A 23,786-nucleotide genomic window follows, 5' to 3' on the forward strand; every position below is an offset into this window, starting at 1 on the left:
TTTTGATAGGTTCCCTGTTCAGTGAGAATAAAAGCCAAAGTCCTAGCTGGACAAGGTGGCACACACCTACAACTCCAGTACTTGGGAAGCAGCGATAGGAAGATCACAGACTTGAGGCCAGCCTCAGTAACTTAGACTATTTTGAAATAAAAAATACAAAGGGTTGAGGGTATATAGTTGAATGCCTTTGGGTTCAATTCCCAGCACCCAAATAAATAAGCCAAAGTCCTTATAATGGTCTCCAAGGCCCTGCAGTCTGTCCAGCCACAATGAAATCCTCACTACTCGGTCCACAGGTGCACCAGAACATACTCCTGCTGGGTCACCTATTTGAAATGCTGGATATTCAAATGGATCTCCTTTCAGGTCTTCATCCCATGAGGCTTCTGTGATCACTTTGGATAAATAACAACCTATCCAACCCACCATGTCATTCCTTGCTTTACTTTTCTTCTTAGCATGCATTAGCATTGTTAGCGTTTATTATTATTTACCTCTGTTATATATTCTTAATAACTATTTTGCCAATTTCTCATCTGCCTTTCTCATTAGAATATAAGCTTCCCAGAGGCAGGGACCCCTGACCCACTGTGTCCACAGCTCTACACCCAGTACCAGGCACACAGTGGGTTTTTGTTCTGGATGAACAAATGAGTGAATACAAGGGGCAGCAATGACAGCCTAGTTTAGGGACGAGCCATGGAGATGTAAATGGAGGGCTGTGAACTCTGCAGAGGGGAGCACGGGGAAAGGCATCAGCCAGGGACCAGGGTTAGTAAGCCCCAGCAGGAGGGTGAATGAGGAGGCTGGGAAGCCAGTATGTCCTGCAGCCTGCTAGACTTACAGTGGCTTTAGGAAAGGCAGGGAGCTGGCTAGAAGGCTCCGAAACTGTAGGGCTGAAAGGTCACGTCCCAGAGTTGTTTGGGAGAACGTGAAGGCTGGGACTATTGGAATAAATGAAACGCAAGCAGATGTAGAAATATAGAAGGCTGAAGTTACTTGTTGTGTTACAGCCCTGTAATCCCAGCTACTGGAGAGGCTGAGGCAGAGGCTTAGCAAGTTCAAGGCCAGTCCCAGAAGTTTAGGGAGACCCTGTTTCAAAATAAAATTTTTAAAGGGAGGGGCTGGCTGGGGACATAGTTCAGTGGTAGAACACTTGCCTAGTCGGCTTATGGGTTCAATCCCCTGTATAAAAAGAAGAAGGAAGGAAGGAAGGAAAGCTCAAGTCTAGATCTGAAGAATGTTCACTGTCTTCAGCAAAAGAACCAAAGTCAGTGGAGGAAAAAACAAGTCTAAGATATAGAATAAATTGATATTATAGAAGAAAAATGACATTTCAAGAAATTGTTGGTAGCTGGGCATGATAGCATACACTTGTACTTGGGAGGCTGATACAGGATTATTTCAGGTTTGTGGCCAGTCTTAGCAACTCAGACCCTTTTTCAAAATAAAATAGGGAGAGCTGGGTGTGGTGGTACAGGCTTGTAATCCCAGCATTTGGGAGGCTGAGATCGGAGGATTGCGGTTCCCGGACAGCCTCAGCTACTTAGTGAGGCCCTTTACAACTCAGTGAGACCCTGTTTCAAAATAAAAAATGGGTCTGGGGGTGTAGATCAGAGGTAGAATGCCCCTAGGTCCTATTCCCAGTACCGCAAAAAATTAAAAATTAAAAAATTAAAAAAAATAGGAAGCTAGATGTGGTGGTGCAGGCTTGTAATTCCAGCATTCAGGATGCTGAGACAGGAGGATTATGATTCAAGGATAGCCTCAGCTACTTAGTGTGGCCCTTTGCAACTCAGATCTTCTTTCAAAATAAAGAAAAATAGGGCTGGGTGTGTCACTTGGAGGTGGAATGCCCCTGGGTCCCATCCCTAGTACCACACACACACAAAAATAGGGCTGGGGGTATAGTTTAGAGGCACAATACCCCTGGGTTCAATCCCCAGTACCACTCACCCACACACACAAAAATGGTGATCAACAAACTAAAACATGTCAGAGAAGTCCTGAAGAAGGTTATACCAAGCACTGGACTCCTCAAGGAAGGGTCATAGCTGGGTGTGGTGGTGTGTGTTTGTACTTGGGAGACTGAGACAGGAGGATCACATGTTCGTGGCCAGCCTCAGCATCTTAGGCACTCCGCAACTTAGACCCTGTTTAAAATAAAATTAAAAAAAGGTCTGGAAGTGTAAGCTCAGTGATAGAATGCCCCTGTGTTAAAATTCCTAGCACCCCGGGGCGTGGTGGTGCACGCTTGTAATCCCCCGCGCTTGGGAGGCTGAAACAGGAGGATCGCACAGGTTCGAAGCCAGACTCAGCTACCTGGTTAGGCTCTCAGCAATTTAGTGAGACCGTTTCCAAATAAAATAGAAAAAAGGTCTGGGAGTGTAGCCCGGAGGTAGAAAGCCCCTGGTTCTACCCCTATTACCACCAAAAATAAATAAATAAATAAATAAATAAATAAATAAATAAATAAAATTCCTAGCACCAAAAATAATAAAAATAAAAAAATGGTCAGTGTAGGGAAGCCAACTGGCACCGTATTGAAACAAGAATAAGTGATGGGGAAATGAAAGCTGTGGGCATGGACAGTAAAAGGCGTGTGTGTGGGAAAGATCTAGGGCAGAGCTAGGCATGGCAGCACACATCTGCCATCCCAGTCAGCACACACCTGCCATCCCAGCATTTGGGAGGCAGAGACAGGGGGATGGCAGGTTAGAGGCCAACCTCAGCAACTTAAACCCTTCGTGACTTAGTGTTTCAAAATAAAATAGGGTTGAGGTAGTGTAGCTCAGAGGTAGAATGCCCCTGGGTTCAATCCCCAGTACAAAAAGAAAAAAAAAAAATCTGAGACAGTTGGGCTAAAATGATGAGAAAGGTGACCAGGTAGGAGTGAGGACCATCGGGACTAGGAACCATCAGAAGGAAGGAACAGAAGCGTGGCTCCTTCCTGTGACACTACAAGACTGAAGATCTGGAGACGTGAGGGGCACAGATGCATGGGGTTTGGCGAGAGTTCAAAGTGGTATGTATGAGGAGTGCTCACCCCAGGGCTCCCGGAAACCATCTTTTCCCTGAGAATCGGAGGGGTGGAGGGGGGAGAGAGATTCCTGCCTGATAGTACTGGATGCCCTCTGTCCTTGAAGTGGGGCACTAAAATAATTTTTTTTCTTAAATCCCCCCAAATTTGTATGTACTAATGAGTTTGTGACCATTTTTCCCAAAAAATTAGCTGGGCAATCTTTGAGTGGCAGGACTATCTGTGCAGACCTCAAAAGGTAGAGGTGCACCGTGAGCCAGATCTCCACATTGTCTTTTCCTCTTTCATGGAGTAAATGGAAGGAGGGGTCATTCAACTTGGTTGGAAACACACCTGTCCTAGCGCCCAGCCCCAAGCACCCTGACAGACTCCTTATTTGGTCAGAGGCTGCGTTTTTTTTGGTTTTCTCTTTCTCTCTCCACTCTCTGTTTTGGTTTGGTGAAGTCTATATAGCCTATGCTGTTTTGAAGGTTTTGGCAGGTAGCCTCCCGCTAAGAAAGGTGGAGGCTTCCTTCCTTCCTTTCTTCGTACTGGAGATTGAGCCCAGGGACATTCTACCTCTGAGTTACACTCCCAGCCCTATTTTACTTTTTGTTTTGGCACAGGGTCTCACTAAGTTGTGGAGGGCCTCACAGTAAGTTGCTGAGGCTGGCCCAGAGCCTGCGGTCCCTCTGGTCTCAGCCTCCCAAGTACTGGGATTACAGGCATGCACCACTACACCCCGCTGGGTAAAGGTTTCTTTGAGGGGAAAAGGGAGGTGATGCTGCTGCCTGTATTCACCACCAAGATTAAAAAAAAGAAGAAGAAAGAAAAAAGAAAAAACAGCTGCCAAATTGGTAGGAGCCCTCGCTGTTTGAGAAGGGGCTGTGGACTGTGAAAGGAGCTGAGGAAGGGCTGGAGAAATTAGATGACAGAGGTGGCCGAAGTGCTCCCCCAAGGGTCGCTCCCTTCAGACTGGGGCTTCTGGTGGAGGGAGGCTGGTGGCTTCGGGTGAGGCGAGAGCCCACTCTTTCTTTGGTGAGCTCAGATGCCCAAGTATCATTCCTGTTTCCCAGGAGGGAAAAGACCCCTTCACCCTGCCCCAGGCGCCAGGCTGCCAGCCCATCTGCCGGGGAGGAAGGAGGGGGAGTCTTTCCCAGGGGACCCTGGAGAATCAAGTGGGAGACCAGTGCTCCCAGGAAGATCCATCCACTGGTCTTGGAAGGCATTTCGGTTCACACGGGAAGCCGGCAGGGTGGGGCTGAGCTCCGGAGTGGGCTGGGGGTTGAGGGTCGAGGGCTGGCACCGCGGGGCGGGGTCTTTTGGCCAAGTCGTGTTCGGGGCAGGCTGGGCAGCTGATCGGTGCCCACCCGCTGTGGGGTAGTGGGAGCGCCCCCCTCCCCGCGCCCAGTCTCACCGGCTCGGAGGCGCCAGGGCCCCCCCCAGGGCCGGGGCGGGCTGGGGAAGGTAATGTAATTCCGGCCCAGCTAACCTGATTATGGCGGCCTGCACCGGGCAGGGTGGCGGCGGGGGCGGGCCTAAGGCTCAGGGGCCCGCCCGGTCGGGGTCCCATCCCCGGGAAGCACGCAGAGTTCACACACTCCCAGCTCTGGGGTCCGCGGCCAGAGGTCACAAGGTCACTGGCTCACCCCTCTTTCCCGGCCCGCTTCAGGCGCATTTTCTGGGGCCCGGGTGGGGTGATGTGTGTAGGAGGCGAGGTGGCCGGGATCCTCCCGAGGCCTCTGCCAGTCACACGTGTAGCCCGTGGCGATTTCGCCTGCCCGCCTTTGAGAGGGGAGAGTGGGTGGGGAGAGACAGCCTAGGCACAGACCCCCACGCCGGGAGCCCCTGCACTTGGGGCTGACTTGGCCCGGGGTTGAGCAACGGGTCGAATTTACAGCGATTTCGGAAAATCGAAATCCTAAGACGTTACAGGACTCCAAGGTCGCGCCCAGACGGGGCCGGTGGGGGGGGGGTCTTCACGGAAGAGATCGGGAGGTACCAGGACCACCGGCGCCGGGGGAGGCTCCCGCCCGGGCCCGCCGCACGCCCCCCAGCCCCTTCCCACACCTGTCCTCGGGCGCGGCCTCCAGAGCGCGGCTCGCCGTTCCTCTGCCGCGTTTTGGGCAGCCGGGAAGCCACAACGAGATTTGGTCTCAGCGGCCACTTGGGTAGGGGCCACAACGAATCCGGGCGTTGGCAGGCAAGGCCCATCGGGAGGCGAAAAGTGGGGGCCGGGGGGCGAGGCACCTGCCCAGGAGGCCGGCGAGGCGAGGCGGCCCGAAGGCGGAGGCCGGCGAGGACGCGGCCGGGGCGAGCATCCCGGCTGACTCAGCTGGCCGCGCCGCCCCCCCCCACCCCGCGCCGAGCCCTGGCCCCGCTCCGCCTCCGCCCCGCACGGCGCGCTGGGGCGGGCCGGCGTCCCTTCCCCTTTAACAGGCGGGCCCGCCCCGCCCTCCCCCAGCCCCCACTGCCCACCCGGGCCGCTCCGTCAGTCACTGCCCCCGCCCGAGCCGGCCAGCCCTCCGCACCCGCGGCTCGGACAGCGGCCCCTCCGGGATGCGAGTCCCTGCGCGGGCGCCCGGCAGGGGCGGACCCCCGCGCGGCTGCTCGGGGCGCACCGGGGTGCTGCGGGGCCCCGGGCCCCGGCGCCCGGCCGTGGCCAGCCCCGCGGGCCGCTGAGCCGCGCGGGCTCCCGGCGCCGTCCGAGCGCGCCTGCCGCCGCCGAGCCCCCGCCGCCCTCCCGCTCGGGCCCATGGAGCCCGCGGCGCTGGCCCCGCACAGCCTCCCGCACCACGAGCCCATCAGCTTCGGCATCGACCAGATCCTGAGCGGCCCCGAGCCCCCGGGGGGCGGCCTCGGCCCGGGCCGGGCGGGCCAGACCCACGCGGAGAGCGCGGCGTTCGCGGGCGGGTTCCCCGGCGCCCCGGGCTACGGCCCCGCGGGCTCGCTGGCCCCGCTGCCCGGCGGCTCGGGGGGGGGCCCGGGCGGCGTGATCCGCGTCCCCGCGCACCGCCCGCTGCCCGCGCCGCCGCCCGCCGGGGCCGGGCCCGCGATGCCGGGGCCCTCGGGCTTGGGCGGCGCCGGGGGCCTGGCGGGGCTCACCTTCCCCTGGATGGACAGCGGCCGGCGCTTCGCCAAGGACCGGCTCACAGGTGAGGGCGCCGGGGCGCACGAGGACCCCGGACTCCGGCTGCTCCCCTCCAGGCCCTCACCTGCGCGCAGACCCTCCGGGCCTCCCCCCAGCCCGGCCCCCGGTCCTGCACGCGAGCCGGGGGAGGGGGCTGCCGTGGAGTGCGCCGCGGGGCGGGCAGGGCGCGGGGCCGGGGGTCGTCTCTTTGCCCGAGGGGGAGGGAGGGCCGTCTGGAGGTCTCCGCCAGCGCGCGGTCGAGCCTGGCGCCGGGGGCGCCGCTCCGCAAGCCCGCCCGCTCTCTCGCCCCGGCAGCCGCGCTCTCGCCCTTCCCCGGGACGCGCCGCATCGGCCACCCCTACCAGAACCGCACGCCCCCGAAGCGGAAGAAGCCGCGCACGTCCTTCTCGCGCTCGCAGGTGCTGGAGCTGGAGCGGCGCTTCCTGCGGCAGAAGTACCTGGCCTCGGCCGAGAGGGCGGCGCTGGCCAAGGCCTTGCGCATGACCGACGCGCAGGTCAAGACCTGGTTCCAGAACCGACGCACCAAGTGGCGGTGAGGCGGCGGGGCGCGGGCGGGCCGGCCGGGCGGGCGCGGGGGGCGCGCTGGGGGGAGCCGCCCCGCTGAGCCGCCCCTCCGCCCGCCCAGGCGCCAGACGGCGGAGGAGCGCGAGGCCGAGCGGCACCGCGCCGGCCGGCTGCTCCTGCACCTGCAGCAGGACGCGCTGCCGCGGCCGCTGCGGCCGCCGCTGCCCCCGGACCCGCTCTGCCTGCACAACTCGTCGCTCTTCGCGCTGCAGAACCTGCAGCCCTGGGCCGAGGACAACAAAGTAGCCTCGGTGTCCGGGCTGGCCTCGGTGGTGTGAGCCGCGCCCGCCCGTCGGATCGGCTGAGCGCTCTTGCTGCGGGAAGCGCCCGGTGCGGGGCCGCGGGGCCGGCCGCCCGCACCCACGGCCCGGTGCCAGCAGTGTCCGGGGAGCGGCAGGCCTTGGGACCCTCGCGGAGGGCACAGTCCCAGGCCCCGTGTTGCCAGGATGCCGGGCGACAAGCTTAGACGGCCTTTCCCCGCCACAAGTCACTGAACTGCAGTGAAGCCGAGGCTGGAACCTGGGGCCCGAGAGGGCGGGACCTGCCGAACAATAGCCAGTAAGGTGCGGGGAGCGGGGACGGGCTGGCCAATGGAAGCTGCTCTGAGAGACTGGTGATTTGGTGGTTATGTGGGAAGGAGCGGCTGCTGCAGCAGGTGCTGTCTGAAGCTGTACTGAAGGTGTGAAGGAAGGAAGATGGCAACCACAGCCGAGTAATGGAAAAGGTGCCAGAGCGCCAGAATCTGGCTGACTGCAGGGACCAGAGGGTTGTCCACCTGGGCATCTTGTCCCTCAACTGTAAAATAATGGCTAAGGATTCCTCCTTGACTCTGAGTCTCGTGTTGTTCTGGGTGTCCAAACCTGCTGGTCACGTTTGAGTTTCACAATGTGCCTGGGCTGTAGGTGAGATGCACACTGATATCACATCTAGGAATAAAATCTGGCTCTGGGGCGTGGTGGCGCACGCTGGTAATCCCAGCATTTGGGAGGCTGAGACAGGAGGATTGCGGTCAAGGACAGCCTCAGCTACTTAGTGAGGCCCTTTGCAACTCAGTGAGACCCTGTTTCAAAATAAAGAATAAAAAATAGGGCTGGGGGTGTAGCTTGGAGGTAGAATGCCCCTGGGCTCTATTCCCAGTACCCCCCCCACACACACACACAGAAAATCTGGCTCAGGTGTCCCATAGGGACAGAGGACAGAAGCAAGTGGACAAAGTTAATGGGCCAGTGGTGCCCGCCTGTAATCCCAGTGACTCAGCAAGGAGGGCAGGAAGTTTGAAGTCAGCCTTGGCAACTTAGTGACACCCTCTCTCAAAATCAAATAAAAGTCGGGCATGCTGGCGCACACTTGTTATCCCCGCGCTTGGGAGGCTGAGACAGCAGGATCGCACAGGTTCGAAGCCAGCCTCAGCTACTTAGTGAGGCTCTCAGCAACTTAGACCCTGTTTCCAAATAAAATATAAAGTAGGTCTGGGAGGATAGCCTGGAGGTAGAAAGCCCCTGGGTTCCACCCCCAGTACCACCAAAAAAAAAAAAAAAGTGGGGGGCTGGGGATGTAGCTCAGCTGTAGAGCATCCTTAGGTTAGATCCCCAGTATAGGAGGAAAAAAATTAAGGGCCCATCCCATGGAGTTAGGGTAAGCAGAATTTGGCAAAAACTTTGGAAATTACAAAGCTAAGAAGAATCAGAGATAATTTCAAGATTGGAAAAGTGGAGGATTAGTTAATGGTGATGTGGATGATGAAGGGGAAATTGGGACATCTGTGGCAAGACTAACTCTAGGAAAAACTACATGCTAGATGGAGAAAGGAATTCTGGAAAAATGCCTTGGAGAGAGAGCAGCTGACATCCACCCAGAGGTGGGGATAGACGGACTGATGAGGACAGACAGACTTGCCAAGGGAGGGAACTGAGGAGGAAAACCAGAGTTCTAAGGATTGCACAGTTCTTTCCACCAAACTTTACAAATACATTCACAGCGTGCAAGATGATGCAGGATTCCAATGTTAATAGCCCAAGGGCAAGCCAGGTGTTGTGGCATATGCCTGTAATCCCAGCGCTTGGGAGGCTGAGACAGGAGGAATGCAGTTTCAAGGTCAGCCTCAGCAACTTAATAAGACACTGTTTCAAAAGTAAATAAATAAAAAATATAGTTAGGGCTGAGGGTATATCTTGGAGGTAGAATGTTGCTAGGTTCAATCCCCAGTACTCCATACCCCCAAAAAAGTCCAAGAGCAGAAAAGGGAAGGGGTACCCACGTATGCTGGGTGTGCTTGGAAGGCTAAGGCCAGCCCCAACAATTTAGTAAGACTCTCAGCAATTTAGCAACATCCTGTTTTAAAGTAAAAAATAAAAAGGACTGGGAATGTAGCTCAGAGGTAGAGTGCTGCTGGGTTCAGTTCCCAGTACCCCTCAAGAGAAAAAAACCATACGTTGCTAAGGTTGTTAGCCTTAAGCTTGAGGGTGCACGAGAGGCTACTGGGAAATTGGTTGATGGTGAGTTACATTATGGATGGCTGCAACAACTTCCAGGTTTAAAAAGAGTAAGGTTTACATTGTATTAAGAAGGGAAATTTTGCTGGGCATGGTGGCACACACTTTGGGAGGTTGAGACGGGAAGATCACAGTTCGCAGGCAGCCTCAACTACTTAGTGAGGCCCTTTGCAACTCAGTGAGACCCTGTTGCAAAATAAAGAATAAAAAATAGGGCTGGGGGTGTAGCTCGGAGGTAGAATGCCCCTGGGTTCCATCCCCAGAACTGCAAAATAAAATAAAACAAAATGAAGAAGGGAAGTTTTAGCTGGGCGTGGTGGCATATACTGTAATCCCAGTACTTGGGAGGCTGAGACAGGGGGATCACAGGTTTGAAGCCAGCTTCAGCAATTGTGAGGCTGTCAGCAACTTAATGAGACCCTGTTTCCAAATAATAAAATAAAAAGGGCTGGAGATGTAACTTGAAGGTCGAATGCCCCTGAGTTCAATCCCCAGTACCCCCCAACCCCCCGGAAAAAAAGAAGGGAGATTCTGTCTGATTCCTCTAGTATTCCAATTCTTCCTCCCCCAGAGGCTGGAACGTTGTGACAGAGGGAAGAGAAGCAGGATCAGGGAACAGCTGTAGCCACTACTCATGTTCTGTGCTGGTCACAGCTATGTCGTTATAGCCTCAAGGCTTGAGCACAGGTGTGAGCCAGCAAAGGGCTCCAGGACTTGGCCCTGGATCTTTGCTATCCTACCATTCTCTGGCTCATGGATGTTAAATATGGTGCTGAAAAACCAAAATCAAATTTGATACCATAGGAAAATCTTTTATAGACCATCAGGAGTACAAGGATGGTTTGATATAAGTTGCTGCAATGGGGAGCATGTCAGTTTCTTGTCAATAAATAGACGGCTAAGGAAAGGGTCCTACCCTACACAGACGGTGGCTTATCCCATCACCTCCATCCCTAGCCCACATTTCTTGGGACTAAAGTCCAGGATTTACATTTGACTCTAGCTGGTGCCATGACACAGGCCTAGACTCTCAGCAACTTGGAAGGCTGAGGCGGAAGGATTGCAAGTTCAAGGCCAGCCTAGGCAATTTAGTTAGAGACTGTCTCAAATAAAAATTAAAAGGGCTGAGGATGAAAACCCCTGGGCTCAATCCCCAGTACTGGAAAGCATTGATCCTAACTTTGGGTTTCTAAGTCTGCAGTGCCACCAGATGAGTGTAGCCCCATTCCTTCGGGAGGCAGGTCACTGCAGGACACAGGCATCTCTGAACTCCTGGGTGGAGGAAGATTCACTCTCCGCTGACGACTCAGCCAGTCCTTCCTTCAGCTGGTTCAGGAGGTCTCTGCTCTCACTGGGGGGCAAATTACTCAGGAAGTATGGAGGGGCCAACTCCACCAGCCTACAGAGAGAGTCGCAGTTAGATGACCTCTATCTTTTCTTATAATAAAGCAGACTCTTGAAATTCCCACCACCTTCCACAAGCCCTCTCTCCTCAAACCAATGTTAACAAACAACTAAGTCTTTTTAACTCCCCAGCTTCGGTTCTGATGCAAGGGAGAGAAACAGGCAGGGTGGAAGGGGTGCAAAGGGAACTCACATCTCAGGTTGAATCTCGGAAACAATGGAAAGGCAGTTGTCTGTGGATATGGAGAAGCTGTGGTACAGCACCCATTGCGGGGGTCTGGCCGGAGGCCGGCGGTCACGATAGCAGCAGTTTGAAGAGAGCTGGGCCACATGCTTATGGGTTAAGAGCAGGTAATTTCCAGTCCCATCTGTGTCTCGGGCCACCTCATTGAAAGACAAAAATATTGAAGGAATAAGTAAGAGAGAAGCGGAAGAGACAAGAGAAAAAAGGAAAGGGGGCTGGGAAAGAATTAAAAAGAATAGTAAGGTATTGTCCGTGTCCTAGTATACCATATGACATTTCCCATAGCCCCTTGGACTCCAGAGACTTAGAGAAAAGTCACTCCTGGTTCTAAAGAATCTTTTTTTTTGGTACTAGGGATGAAACCCAGGGGCCTTCAACCCCAAGCTATACCCCCAGCCCCATTTTATTTTTATATTGAAACAGGGTCTCATTAGGTTGATGAGTCACTACTCGCTGAGGCTGTTCTCGAACCTGTGATCCTCCTGTCTCAGCCTCCCAAGTACTGGGATTACAAGTGTTCCCCACCACGCCTGGCTCTAAAGAATCTTGAATAGCCACCGGGACCCGTTTCAGAGAGGACATACTAATATTTGTCCTTTTATTGCCCCAACCCTTCCCCTAACCTTGAGGAAGTATCCCGACACCAGTGCTTTCTGAAGGTCTTTGCGATTTTGCTCAGAACCAAAGGCTGGTTGGGACAAAGGCAGTTCAATTTGCTGCATGAGGTCCAGGAGTTCTCCCCGAAGTTTGCGGGCTTGGCACAGCGCTACCCAGTTTAGACCCCGAGCCTGGCACCAGGCCTCATCGGCTCCACCTAGGAGAGGGAAGGAAAGAGACAAGCCACATCGTAGGTCCCTAAGAGCTCTGACAGCGTGCGACCCGTGGCCAAGGGCCCTCCTCTTCCTGGGCACAGAGCCACTCACTGTGAATGAAGGCTTCATAAACCTGTATCAGGGAGCTGTGGTCACCATCAGCATGTTCCAGGGCCCTACGGAGAGCAGCTTCTTCCGCACAGAGTGGGGGACGAGTAAACCCAGGGGCAGCTGAGGCAGGTAATTTGGGGAGTGAGAAGGGTTAGTAGTACAGGTGGAACACTAAAAAGGTAGAAGGAACTTTATTCAAAAGCTATTAATGGGGGTGGGCGTGGTGGCACACACTTGTAATCCCCACGCTTGGGAAGTGGAGGCAGGAGGATCGCGCAGGTTTGAAGCTAGCCTCCTTGGCTTAAGAGACCCTGTTTCCAAATAAAATATAAAATAGGTCTGGGAGTGTAGCCCGGAGCTAGAAGGGTTCCATCCCCAGTACCAATAATAAAAAAAAAGCTATTAATGACTTTTAGGTGCTCTACACTTTATTAGAATTGTTTTTTTTTTTTCAGAACTGGGGATTAAACCCGGGGTATTCTTCCTCTGAGCTACACCCCCAGCCTTACTTTTTATTCTTTATTTTGAAACAGGGTCTCACTAAGCTGCAGAGGGCCTCATGAAGTAGATGAGGCTGGCTGCAAACCTGCGATCCTCCTGTTTCAGCCTCTCAATTCCTGGGCTTACAAGCGTGCGCTACCATGCCCAATTACTTTATTAGATATTAAGGATAAATATAAGACAGGTGTGGTGGCAAAAATTTGTAATCCCAGTACATGGGAGGCTGAGACAATAGGATTTCAGGTATGAGGACAGCCATAGAAAGCAGTGAAACTCATCAATCTCATGAGACCCTGTTTCAAAATAAAAATAAAAGCTGGGCGTGGTGGCACATGTCTGTATCCCAGTACTTGGGAGGCTGAGACAGGAGGTTGTCAGGTTTGTGGCCAGCCTCGGCTACTTAATGAGGCCCTCCACAATTTAGTAAGACCTTGTTTCAAAATAAAAGAATAAAATAGGGCTCAGAAGTAGAATGCCACTGGGTTCCATTCCCAGTAACACACACACACACGAACCATGATCCTCCTGTCTCAGCCTCCCGAATGCTGGGATTACAAGCGGGTACCACCACACCCAGCTTTACATGGACTCTTAATAAACTCTCTAATATCTATTCTTTACCTTCAAAACAGATTGTCAACTCCTTTTTTTTTTCTAAATAAATGAAATAGGGTATAGCTTGGAGGTAGAATGCCCCTGAGTTCAAGGTTCAATAACACAATAACAGTAACACAGTAACACAATACAACACACACACACACACACACAGAGTGCATTCATACTGAACATTTATAGGCTTTTCCTTACTGTTCCTTGAAAAATGCAGTATACCATTTGTACAGTATTTATATTGTATTAGGTATTATAAATAACCAAAAGATAATTTAAGATATACAGGATGATATGCATAGGTTATATGCAAACACTACATCATTTTGTTATCTATGAATAACAAATGAGTCACTGCCCTCAGGAAGACTAGAATCTCTCCAAGAAAGCCGGCTTGATAAGTGTGGTCAGTGAGTATACATGGTACTTTGGAAACAGAGTGGAGAGCAGTGAGTCCAGGCTTTGGGGGTTAGAAACAAGGGTGATGTGGGAGAAAAGATCGAGGGTCCTCGGGTCAATTTTTGAAATTTGAGTGAAGTTTGGTGCAGAAAAGTCAGGGGAATATTTTAAGGTTGTAGAACAGCATGGAAGATTTGGGGCATATTCGGGGCCGAATGGCAGAAGATAAATAGAGAGGCAGGTGTAAGTCAGGCCAGGAGAGGCCTGATGTGCCGTACAAAGGAGATGACAATCAGCTGGGCATGGTGACTCACGCTTGTAGTGCCAGGACTTGGGAGGCTGAGACAGGAGGATCACAGGTTCGCAGCCAGCCTCAGCTACTTAGTGAAGCCCTCTGCCACTTAGTGAGACCTTGTTACAAAATAAAGAATAAAAAATAGGGCTGGGAGCTGGGCGTGGTGGCGCACGCTTGTAATCCCAGCATTCGGGAGGCTGAGACAGGAGGATTGCGGTTCGCAGACAGCCTCAGCTACTTAGTGAGGCCCTCTGCAACTCAGTGAGACCCGGTTTCAAAATAAAGAATAAAAAATAGGGCAGGGGGTGTAGCTTGGGGGTCAAATGCCCCTGGGTTCCATCCCCAGACCCACACAAAAAAAATAGGGCTAGGGGTGTAGCTCGGAGATAGAATGCCCCTGGGTACCATCCCCAGCACCACAAAAAACAAAAAACAAAACAACCAAACAAACAAACAAAAAAAATCAAGGAGTTGAAAATCTGTCTTAAAGGTAAAGAATAGGTATTAGAGAGTTTCTTAAGAGTCCATGTAAAGCTGGGTGTGGTGGTACCTGCTTGTAGTCCCAGCATTCGGGAGGCTGAGACAGGAGGATCATGGTTTGTGGACAGCCTCAGCTACTTAGTGAGGCCCTCTGCAACTCAGTAAGACTCTGTTTCAAAGAATAAAAAAGAGGGCTGGGGGTGTAGCTTGGAAGTAGAAGGCCCCTGGGTTCCATCTCCAGTACTGCAAAACAAAAACAAAAACAAAACAAAACAAAAACATAAAAGACACAAGAACCAAAGATAGAACCCTGAGGACCAATTTACGAGGAGCCCAAGGAGTGGATGAAGGGACTGGCTGGCGAGGTAGGATGAGACCTGCAAGGAGTGGCAGCACAGAGCCACAGGGAGGGGGCAGTGTCAAAGTTCCTGAAGAAGGCTCAAAAGTGCCCATTGGGTTAGGTATCTGCAATGTTGCTGCTGAGCTGTGGTATGTGAGCCTGAGACGGGATGCGGTGGCGAGCAGCACCTTAGCTGGAATGGGCTAGACACTATGTCGTATAGCTGAACCCGGGAGGATAGGTTGAGGTGTATGGGTTTTATTTTATTTTTGTGGTACTGGGGGTGGAAATCAGGGGTTTTTCAATTTCCGGGCTATACTCCCAGTCCTATTTTACACTTTGTTTGGAAACAGGGTCTCACTAAGTTGCTGAGAGCCTCAATCAGTATCTGAGGCTGGCTTCGAACCTGTGCGATCCTCCTGTCTCAGCCTCCCAAGCGCGGGGATTACAAGCATGCGCCACTGTGCCGGGCTAGGTGTGTGGGTTTTAGTAACAATGGTTGGGGGGCAGGTAAGCATGTTGAAAAGCAGGAAGCAACAGGGAGAAAAGGCTACAGAGACTGGAGAGGGACCAGTGGTTATGTCTGGTTCTTTAGGTACTGCGAGGGACACCAGAGCAGAGAGGAAAAGGCTAGCCTCAGAAGCACCAAAGCTCAAGAGGAAGGGCTGCAGAGGGCCAGGAGAGCCCTGATTCAGAGCAGTGATTTGTACCAGTGAGGGGCTGGGGATGGAGCATCTCCGAGATGCTCCAGCACCCCCCCCCAACACAACACACCCCTCAAACTACTGACAAGTGAAATTATTTCCAACCCTGTTGTAGCTTAACGCTTTAAATATACCAGTGAGCATGGCAGCAAGGGTGAGCATCTCATCCACACAGCCAAACTCGCAGGAGGCCAGCAGCGCTTTGGCCAGTTCAGGGGCCAGGGGAAACTCTGACAGGATGATCCCCAGGTCTGACAGGTCCCCATCATCATCCAGGGCTGCCAGATAGTCCAAGTCTTCGAGGGCCTGCATCAGTGCTTCTGGAGCTGGTGAGGAAACAGGGGCTTACTGGCCTGAGGTCTGCGCCAGGGGGTGGGCGGGCGGCACTGGCGCAGGGTGAGCGCTTACCAGGTGGGTCCAGGAAGTGGCACTCCCCTGGCTCTGCGATCTGCTTTCTCTTTAGTAGTAACACCAGGGGGCTCAGATTCTCTTCCCAGACCCTGGGCCGGGGCAGTGAGGGCGCCTCTAGTTCTAGGATGGACTTGGGGTACAGGCAGAGGCAGGATCCTGGGGAGAGAAAGAGCTGGGAAAATAGACTTCTTGGGGCTTTCTCGTGCTTGTCTCTGTGAGGGCAAAGGCTCTTACCTGGTGGGAACCCTCTTGCCCGCCGTTGTCTGGCCTCTGCCTGACACTTGCTAATTGGTCTCAACACTTGGGATTCTGCTCGGATCCGGGGATTGTAAACCTGTTGTCCACCCCCCAACCAAGGCCAAGACGAGTCAGAATGGGCCATTTCTATCTTTAGTCCCACTCGCTCCCCCTCATCTCTCACTCACATTTCGAAGCTCTAGTCCTGAGTCAATGACGTGTCGGATGGTAGGGAGGGAGAAGGAGAAGTCAGCCAGCCAATGAGTGACCACGACCTTCCGGGCACCTGTGTCTGTGTCCTCGTATACAGCCTGAATGGCTTGGCCACAGCCTGGGTGAAGGGGCAGCACCCGTGGTAGAGGCCCTGGGTGAGCCAGGGCCCCCATTTCCCTGGACAAGGATTCACAGCACAGGGAAATTTCCTGAGGAGAGGGGTGGGGCATTAGGGCACTTCTTAGGGGTCAAAGACCCATCAGAAAAACTGATGAATGCTATGGCCCCTTCACTCTGGAAAAATGCACATCCTCATAAAGTTGGGGGTGTTATAATTTCAGGAGGAATTAAATGCACCACCGATCTACATTAGAAGGAATGTAACAGTTGGATGCGGTGGCACATGCTTGTAATCCCAGTACTTGGGAGGCTGAGCACACACATCCAGCCTCAGCTACTTAGTGAGGCCCTGTTTCAAAATGATGAATAAAAATTAGGGCTTGGAAACCAGGCGTGGTGGCGCATGCCTGTAATCCCTGCCCTTGGGAAGCTGAGACAGGAGGTTCGCATAGGTTCAAAACCAACCTCAGCTACTTAGTGAGGCTCTCAGCAACTTAGTGAGACCCTGTTTCCAAATAAAAATATAAAATAGGTCTGGGAGTATAGCTCGGAGGTAGAAAACCTCCGAGTTCCACCCCAAGTACCACACACACACACACACACACACACACACACACACACACACACACACAAATCGGGCTTGGGATTTAGTTTAGAGGAAGAATGTCCCTAGGGGTTCAATTCTCAGTATGGCAAAAATAAATAAATAAATAAATAAATAAATAAATAAATAAAAATAAATAAATAAAAGGAATGTAGCCAGTTGTGGTGGCACTCACCTGAAATTCTAGTACTTGGGAGGCTGAGATGTGAGGATCACAGGTTTGTGGCCAGCCTCAGAAACTTAGCAAGGCTCTCAGTAACTTAGACCATTTAAAAAAAAAAAAGCTGGGCGTGGTGGCGCACGCTTCTCAGCATTCAGAGGCTGTGACTTGAGGATCACGGTTAGTGGACAGCCTCAGCTACTTAGTGAGGCCCTCTGTAACTTAGTGAGACCCTGTTTCAAAATAAAGAATAAGCCGGGTGTGGTGGCGCACACTTGTAATCCCTGCACTTGGGAGGCTGAGACAGGAGGATTGCACGGGTTTGAAGCCAGCCTCAGCTACTTAGTGAGGCTTTCAGCAACTTAGTGAGACCCTGTTTCCAAATAAAATAATTTAAAAAAAGGTCTGGGAGTATATCCCGGAGGTAGAAAGCCTCTGGGTTCCACCCCCAGTACCACCAAAATAAAGAATAAAAAATAGGGCAGGGAGTGTAACTTGGAAGTTGAATGCCCCTGGGTTCCAATGGGTGCCCATTGAACACTGAACCCAGGAACATTCAACATATATATAAACTTATAAACTGAAATAGGGCTGGAGGGTGTATCTCAGAGACAGAATATTTCTGGGTTCAATCCCCAACACTACAAAATAAATAAATAAATGAAAAATAAATCTAGCTAGGCATGGTCCCATTTGCCTATAATTCCAGTACTTGGGAGACTGAGAGAGAATTGCAAGTTTGAGGACAGTCTCAGGCACACGCTTAGCAACCTAGTAAGACCTGTTTGTTTGTTTATTATTTATTTATTTGGGTTTTTTTTTTTAGGGCATGGGGATGGAACCCAGGGGCATTTGACCTCCGAGCTACACCCCCTGCCCTATTTATTTTTTATTCTTTATTTTGAAACAGGGTCTCACTAAGTTGTGGAGGGCCTCATTAAATAGCTGAGGCTGTCCACAAACTGCGATCCTCCAGGCTCAGCCTCCCGAAGGCTGGGATTACAAGCATGTGCCACCACACCTGGCTTATTAGTCTTTATTTTTGAAACAGGGTCTCACTGAGTTGCACAGGGCTTCACTAAGTAGCTGAGGCTGGCCACAGACCACGATCCTCCTGTCTTAGCCTCCCAAATGCTGGGATTACAAGCATGTACCACCACACCCATCTTAAGACCTTGTTTTAAAACACACACACACACACACACACACACACACACACACACACACACTGGAGATGTAGCTCAGAGGTTGAATGTTCCTGGGTTCAATATCCAGTTCCCCCCAAATCAAACAGAAAAGTGGGTGGCAACTCTATAAAGACCTGAAATCGCTGCGCTTTCCCCTCAAGACCCAGCAGAGTAAACATGCCACTCCACTGTTCCTATCAGCACTTCTATCCCCTGACACAGGTGGTATACACGAGCACCTCTTTTGTAGTCCATTTTTACCTCCTCACTGGGCAGGTACACAAGCACATCTCCCGGAACCTCCTTCCGACACAACTCAAGCACAGCCTGGCAGGCCACCCCCACCCGATCAGTAGGGAGAGTGTCCTGGTAGACTGGCGTGGGACTCCCACCAGGCTCTCTGGGTATGTGCACAGTCGGAGGGTTGCCCCAGAAGGCTTGGAGCTTAGGTTCAAGGGCAGGGTCGGTCACCACAACCACCCGAGGGTCTCCAGGAAGGTTCCTCAGCCCGGCATCTCGCAGCAGCCCCTGGAGCAAATCTGAGGCAACCGACCGCTCCTGAGCCTCATCCACGACCAGCACGCTCCAGGCTCCAGTGCCCCGGGTCGAGGCCACCTCCTGCAGAAGCAGCCTGTCCCAGCAGAACCTGTTGGCATTGGTGGTGGGCAGAGGAATCAGTGTAGACACTGCCCAGAAGCAATGTCCAGGGGAACTTCTCCCAAGGGATCGAGATTTTGATACTGGTCACACAGAAAAAGCTGCTGCTACTGACTTCCTGAGCTTGGGGACCCCTAACTGTGACCCACACCCCACTGAGGACACTCGGTTCACAAGCGATAATCTTATCTGGGAAGCAAGATTTTCCTGGTGAGGGTGAGGTCATGTGTGTGGCCCCTGGCGGGTTCAGGGGCTTTATCGAGCAGTTGCACTGTGCATGATTTAAAGGGTGGGCTGGGCTCGGGGAGGGCATGGTGAGATGCCAGATAACTGGACTGGTTTCCACCTGGTGAGGGGAATTAGGCTGGGGCCAGGCCTGCAGAGGGCCCCACCTGAGCATGGTGTGGGGCCCCGTGCAGTCCTCCTGAGGGATGCTGTATCCAACCTCGTGACCCAGGGTCAGGTCCATCTCATCAGCAACCTGCAGAGCCAGGCTCAGGGCCGCCAGGGGGTGGGGCTGAGTGACAGCAACCTGGCCCTTCTGGAATCCCCGGGCCAGTGCAAACTCTGCACACCACTGAGGGATCTGGGGTGGGGTAGGAAAGAATAACCAGTCAGAGAGATGTAGGACTTCAGTCAGAAATACTGGGTGAATTATGGTCAGTTTAATCTCTCCGGATTTGGAGATTTCCTGGTCCTTCACAGCCTACCTCCCCCATCTATCTCTCATAGCCCCTCTCTTACCCAGGGAACAGCCAATTCCTCAGCCCCTCCCTTTGCCACACCAGGATCTCCCTGCACCTGGGTGCTCTTGCCAGAGCCAGGCTTCCCAGACACTAGCACCACTCCAGAGGGGGTACTCTCCAAATGCTCCAGGAAGATGAAGCGAGCAGTCCAGATGGGCAAGGCTCGGCGCTGCTCAAGCAGCTCGTAGTAGCGGGAAGAGAAGGGGAGCCCATCAAAGGGGTTCACAGCCAGCTCAGACTCCCCAGGATTTGGGCCAGACTCTTCTGCCAGCCCAAGAGGCTGAGAGGCCATGGTGGCTGTCCAGCAGGACCTACAGAAGGCAGGGCAGCCAGTAAGGTCTCCTATATGGTAACTGATACTGCCTCCCCACCTCAGCCCTGCTTCCTAACCTCACAGGTGATAATGCCCTGTGGTCCCACATTCCCAGCATTTCTGGCTTGCCAGGAAACAGAACTGGGTGCTTCTAAGTTGCCACCAAGAGCGGGCTTTCACCTCTATTTGGGTAGTTAACAGTCTTGTGACCAACACAGGGCCTGCTGGGGGGTGGGGGAGAAGTAATGTGAGGCACAGAAACTCAAGGGAAGGTCCAGAAGAGGAAAGAATAAAGAAATCTAGGGAGGAGGCAGAGATGGGGTGTGGGACAGAACCGCAGGGCCACAAGGATCTTGGATTCAAACCTGCTTGCAGTTGAGACGTGTCACTGTCAGGATGGCAGCCAGTTCCAGACCCACCCAGCCAGTTACCACAAACCCTAACCTGCCTCAAGTACAAAGGTAAATTCCTGTTCCAGCCTGGGGCTAGGCTCAAACTCCAATCCCAAAGCTTGCTTTTGGGGTGGGGCCATTTGCTCCACCTACTTTAACCTATCTGGGAATCTATGGAAAACAGGCTCCTGCCAATGAACAGAGCATGTGCATGTGATAGATGGTGCTTGTGAAAGGCATTCTGGGAGCTGTAGTTCCGCTGCAGCAGCTTCATAAACCCGGGCTGAACCCCTGAGCTGGGGCCCAGGGGCTGCCCTCTTCAGTTCACTTCAGCATCCTTAAGGCACTTATCTCTTGGCACGAGATGACTCCAGACAGTTCATTCTGACTGCCCCTCACAAACCTGCGTGGAGACGCTCACCCCCTTACCCTCCGACCAAGTGAAAAGGAACCTGCTCAAGGGGCATTTGAAACCCAGAGAGGCAACAGAGACCTTGAATGAAAACCCTGAATTTAATGTGAGATCGGGGAGCCCCACCCCTCCCTTTTTACCACCCACTCATCCGGCCTTTGTGAGTTGGGTGAGGGCTGCCCCCAGTCTCCGTCCTGCGGCTCTGGGTGCCATCCTGTTCCTTTGAGCTCAGTCAGCCTCCTGGGCCTGTCTCTCTCTGAATCTCCTGTGGGACACAGGAAGAGACGTCGTGTAGGCTTTGTCGTGTTAGCTCTGTGCTGCCTTTTCCAACGTGCCCGCTCCAACTCACGTCCTCTAACCCCTCACCTTCTTGCATATTCATACAGCGCCTGCTTGCGCTCCTGCAGGCTCTCCTGACGGGCCCAGGAAGACTTGGCAAATGTTAGGGTTGTGGGCTGAGGGGTCACCAGGCCAGAGCTGGGGAACTGAGGTGATCACAATGTCAGAGGGCTTGCGAAGTCATCATCATTAAACACGCATCGAACGCCTACTTTGCGAGAGAGGCACTGTGCTCGGGTCTCAGGATCAAAAAGAGAAGCCAAGAAAAGGGAGGAGCAGACTGCCCCAACCTCCCCTAACACTTTGACCTGACACTTCCTGGGTCTCACCTTTGGGGCAGAGGCTGTGGGCATGGACTGAGTTCCCTCAGTGGTCTCTTCAGGCATGAAAGCCACAGCCCCCTCAAGCAGATTAGTGATGGTCAAGTCTACACAGCCAGTCCTAGCTGGGAAGAAAGGAACAGAGAGAGGACTCCATTCTCTGCTTGCCTTCTTCCTTCACAACCCGCTCTTCCTCTGTGCCTGTTACTCTGTGTGAGGCTACCCTTCCCCATACCCAGGTCTCTCTGGATGATGCCCAGTGGCACATGGGGCAAAACCTCCTTGACTCTCTGAGCCAGAGCTGCCAGCTGTGTGTCAGGAGAAGGGCCAGGAGAAGAAGGGAAAGAAGACTGGGCTGCAAAAAAGAAAAAAAGCAGAAACACGTTAAATAGAGAAGCAGGAAGAAGGAGACTGACTAGCTTTGGAACAGGGGAGAAGTCATGGTAAACTGAAAAGACAACCCCCCCAAAAGCTCTGTCGACAGAGACCACACACCTGGCGAGGGGCGCGATCTGGGGTGTCTCTGTCGCTTCATGTGTTCTGCTTTGTCTGCGGCTGTGAGGCGTGTCCCTATCTGGCCCAATTCCTTGGCCAACAGCTAAGAGAATTAGAAGGTTTTAAGTATCAGAGTCTCAAGCCTTCCTTCTCTCTCCCTCAGGAGGGCTGCACCCCACCCTGCCTATGTCCCTACCACCTGCTGTACACGTAGTGCAAACTCCTCATTCTCCTCCCCTGGCTGGCGATGAACAGGATGCAGCCACCTGCAAAAAGCAATCCGGTACCAGGGTGGGACACCCAGTGAATAGGCTGTCATCTCTCCTCTACTTTGGTACTTCTTTACGTGGAACAGTGAGGGAGGGGAGAGAGCAAACAGTGATGTCTTTGTGGTGAAACCTTTATATTAAAGTCTATGAATGGATAGGACAGAGGCCATTACTTCCTTGACTTTGACGTGAGCCTCTTCCCAGCCACCAAAAAGTGAGGACAGTTAATACCTTACTTGATACACCGTGAAAGGGACGAAAAGTGACCACAGCAGTTCTGAGACCCAGGAGGCATCTGACACCGTCTGAGGGAGGGCATGAAGTGAGGCCTAAGCCAGGGCCAGGGGTGGGACTCTTCCCTCCAAACCCCAGAGATTCCCTGTCCAACAAACACTCACCACAGAGACCAGGGGTCTCTGAACTTGCAGGGTAAGAGGCTGTACCACATCCTGGATAGAAAATGGCCAGGAACTAGAAGGGAAAAGAGTAGACGGTGGGAGGGGAGCCCAGCTAGCCAGGTCAACAGCTCATACCTGACATAAGACAGGAAACTACCAAACTGCACAAGCAGATAAATGGGGAAAAGATGCAGTAGGAATGGAGGGGAATCGGGGCTGAAGAGGGATGTGAAAGGCCAAGGGACCACAAGCTGGATCAGTTGGAGACAGATACCTGTGCTCACCCACCTGAAGCGCAGGAGCCCCTCCCGACCATTGGTGGCCTCTTCCTCGGGGAACAGCAGCAGAGGGGTGGGGGGAAGCCTCGTGGACGCGCAGAACCTCTTGAGTGACTCCACCAACTCCCCCCTCCTATCCATTTCCATGAAGCCCCGAGACCAGCACACAAAGCTGGGGGGGCTATTGAGTAGAGGCTGGGAATGGAAAGGAGAGAAAGTAAGAATAAAAGGAAATGGGGGGGGGGATGACGTGTGGGGTTGCGGGGTTAAGGATGATTAGGCTCCGTGTGTCCCAGGGATCCACTCGGTGGCGCTCTCCGCCTGCCTCCACTCACGGTGCTACAGGTGGTGAGCAGGTTGACTATGTTGTGGTCAAAAGGTGTCACGTGGTTGGAAATGAGGACCCTGACGCGATGATCCCTGAGTCCGGGGTCCTCCTGCCGGGCCACGAGCCCCAGCACCGCACACATGGTCCGCACCACGAACCTGGGGACACAGGCTGGTGACGGGGCGGCCTCGGGCCGGGCCCAGCCCAGACACCCCCGGGCGCCGGAGTCGGAACCTGCGAAGGACGCTGTCTGGCAGCGCGCAGCTGACCAGGAAGACGTGGATCCCGAGAAAGAGACGCAGGACGAAAAGGCAGAACCCGATGGGCGCGTACAGCAGCAGCGCGAGGAGCAGGAAGCCGTCACCCGGGAGCCTGGGGGCGAGAGGCGAGGTGATCGGGCGCCGGGGCCCGGAGGACGCGGGGCCGGCCTCTCTCCTCCGAGGCCCTTACCGGTGCGAGTCAAAGAGCCGCTCCGGCCCCGGCGCTGGGGGAGGCTCCATCGCAGCTGTCTCAGGGAAGCCGGGTCGTCGCCGCCGCCATCTTCGCGCCGGGCCGCAGGGGCTCCTGGGAAGGCGGAGTCTTTGGGCATCAGCCAGGGTGCCGGGACCCGAAGTCCCAGGCGCCCCGGAAGGGCTAGCGGCCCCAGCATGCCCCGCGGGGACCACAACTCCCGGCATTCCCGGGGCGCGGGGGGCGGGGCCGGCCTCCGGGAACCCTGGTCCCGGCGTGCACTCGCCGAGGACTTCAGGTACCAGCGTGCCCCGCGAGCCGGTCTCCCTCCC

General features: G+C 53.7%; 3 protein-coding genes across 3 annotated transcripts; 1 reads left to right on the top strand and 2 right to left on the bottom strand.

The window, feature by feature from the left end:
- Window positions 1-5,774: 5,774 nt before the first annotated feature.
- Window positions 5,775-7,012, top strand: TLX2 (T cell leukemia homeobox 2; the record flags this gene model as incomplete). Its single annotated transcript, XM_080711966.1, has 3 exons — window positions 5,775-6,174; window positions 6,465-6,702; window positions 6,796-7,012. The coding sequence occupies 3 exons, from the start codon at window positions 5,775-5,777 to the stop codon at window positions 7,010-7,012; spliced, it is 855 nt and encodes a 284-aa protein (XP_080568092.1).
- Window positions 7,013-10,468: 3,456 nt separating this feature from the next.
- DQX1 (DEAQ-box RNA dependent ATPase 1) lies at window positions 10,469-19,773 on the bottom strand (the record flags this gene model as incomplete). The annotated part of the gene is made up of 11 exons (XM_080712092.1): window positions 19,516-19,773; window positions 19,107-19,300; window positions 18,319-18,703; window positions 15,962-16,195; window positions 15,771-15,870; window positions 15,534-15,692; window positions 15,260-15,451; window positions 11,798-11,917; window positions 11,498-11,688; window positions 10,824-11,014; window positions 10,469-10,625 (listed from the first exon to the last, which is right to left on the bottom strand). The coding sequence occupies exons 1-11, from the start codon at window positions 19,750-19,752 to the stop codon at window positions 10,469-10,471; spliced, it is 2,160 nt and encodes a 719-aa protein (XP_080568218.1). The 5' UTR covers window positions 19,753-19,773.
- Window positions 19,774-20,805: 1,032 nt separating this feature from the next.
- AUP1 (AUP1 lipid droplet regulating VLDL assembly factor) lies at window positions 20,806-23,593 on the bottom strand (the record flags this gene model as incomplete). The annotated part of the gene is made up of 12 exons (XM_080711017.1): window positions 23,455-23,593; window positions 23,239-23,376; window positions 23,012-23,162; window positions 22,687-22,871; window positions 22,399-22,471; window positions 22,232-22,305; window positions 21,931-21,997; window positions 21,732-21,834; window positions 21,472-21,591; window positions 21,246-21,361; window positions 20,944-21,062; window positions 20,806-20,842 (listed from the first exon to the last, which is right to left on the bottom strand). Exons 1-12 carry the CDS (start codon window positions 23,502-23,504, stop codon window positions 20,806-20,808), a joined length of 1,233 nt encoding a protein of 410 aa, XP_080567143.1. The 5' UTR covers window positions 23,505-23,593.
- Window positions 23,594-23,786: the final 193 nt, after the last annotated feature.

The sequence above is a fragment of the Muscardinus avellanarius genome (genome assembly GCF_963383645.1).
Source record: "Muscardinus avellanarius genome assembly, chromosome: 15".
NCBI classification, from domain to species: domain Eukaryota; kingdom Metazoa; phylum Chordata; class Mammalia; order Rodentia; family Gliridae; genus Muscardinus; species Muscardinus avellanarius.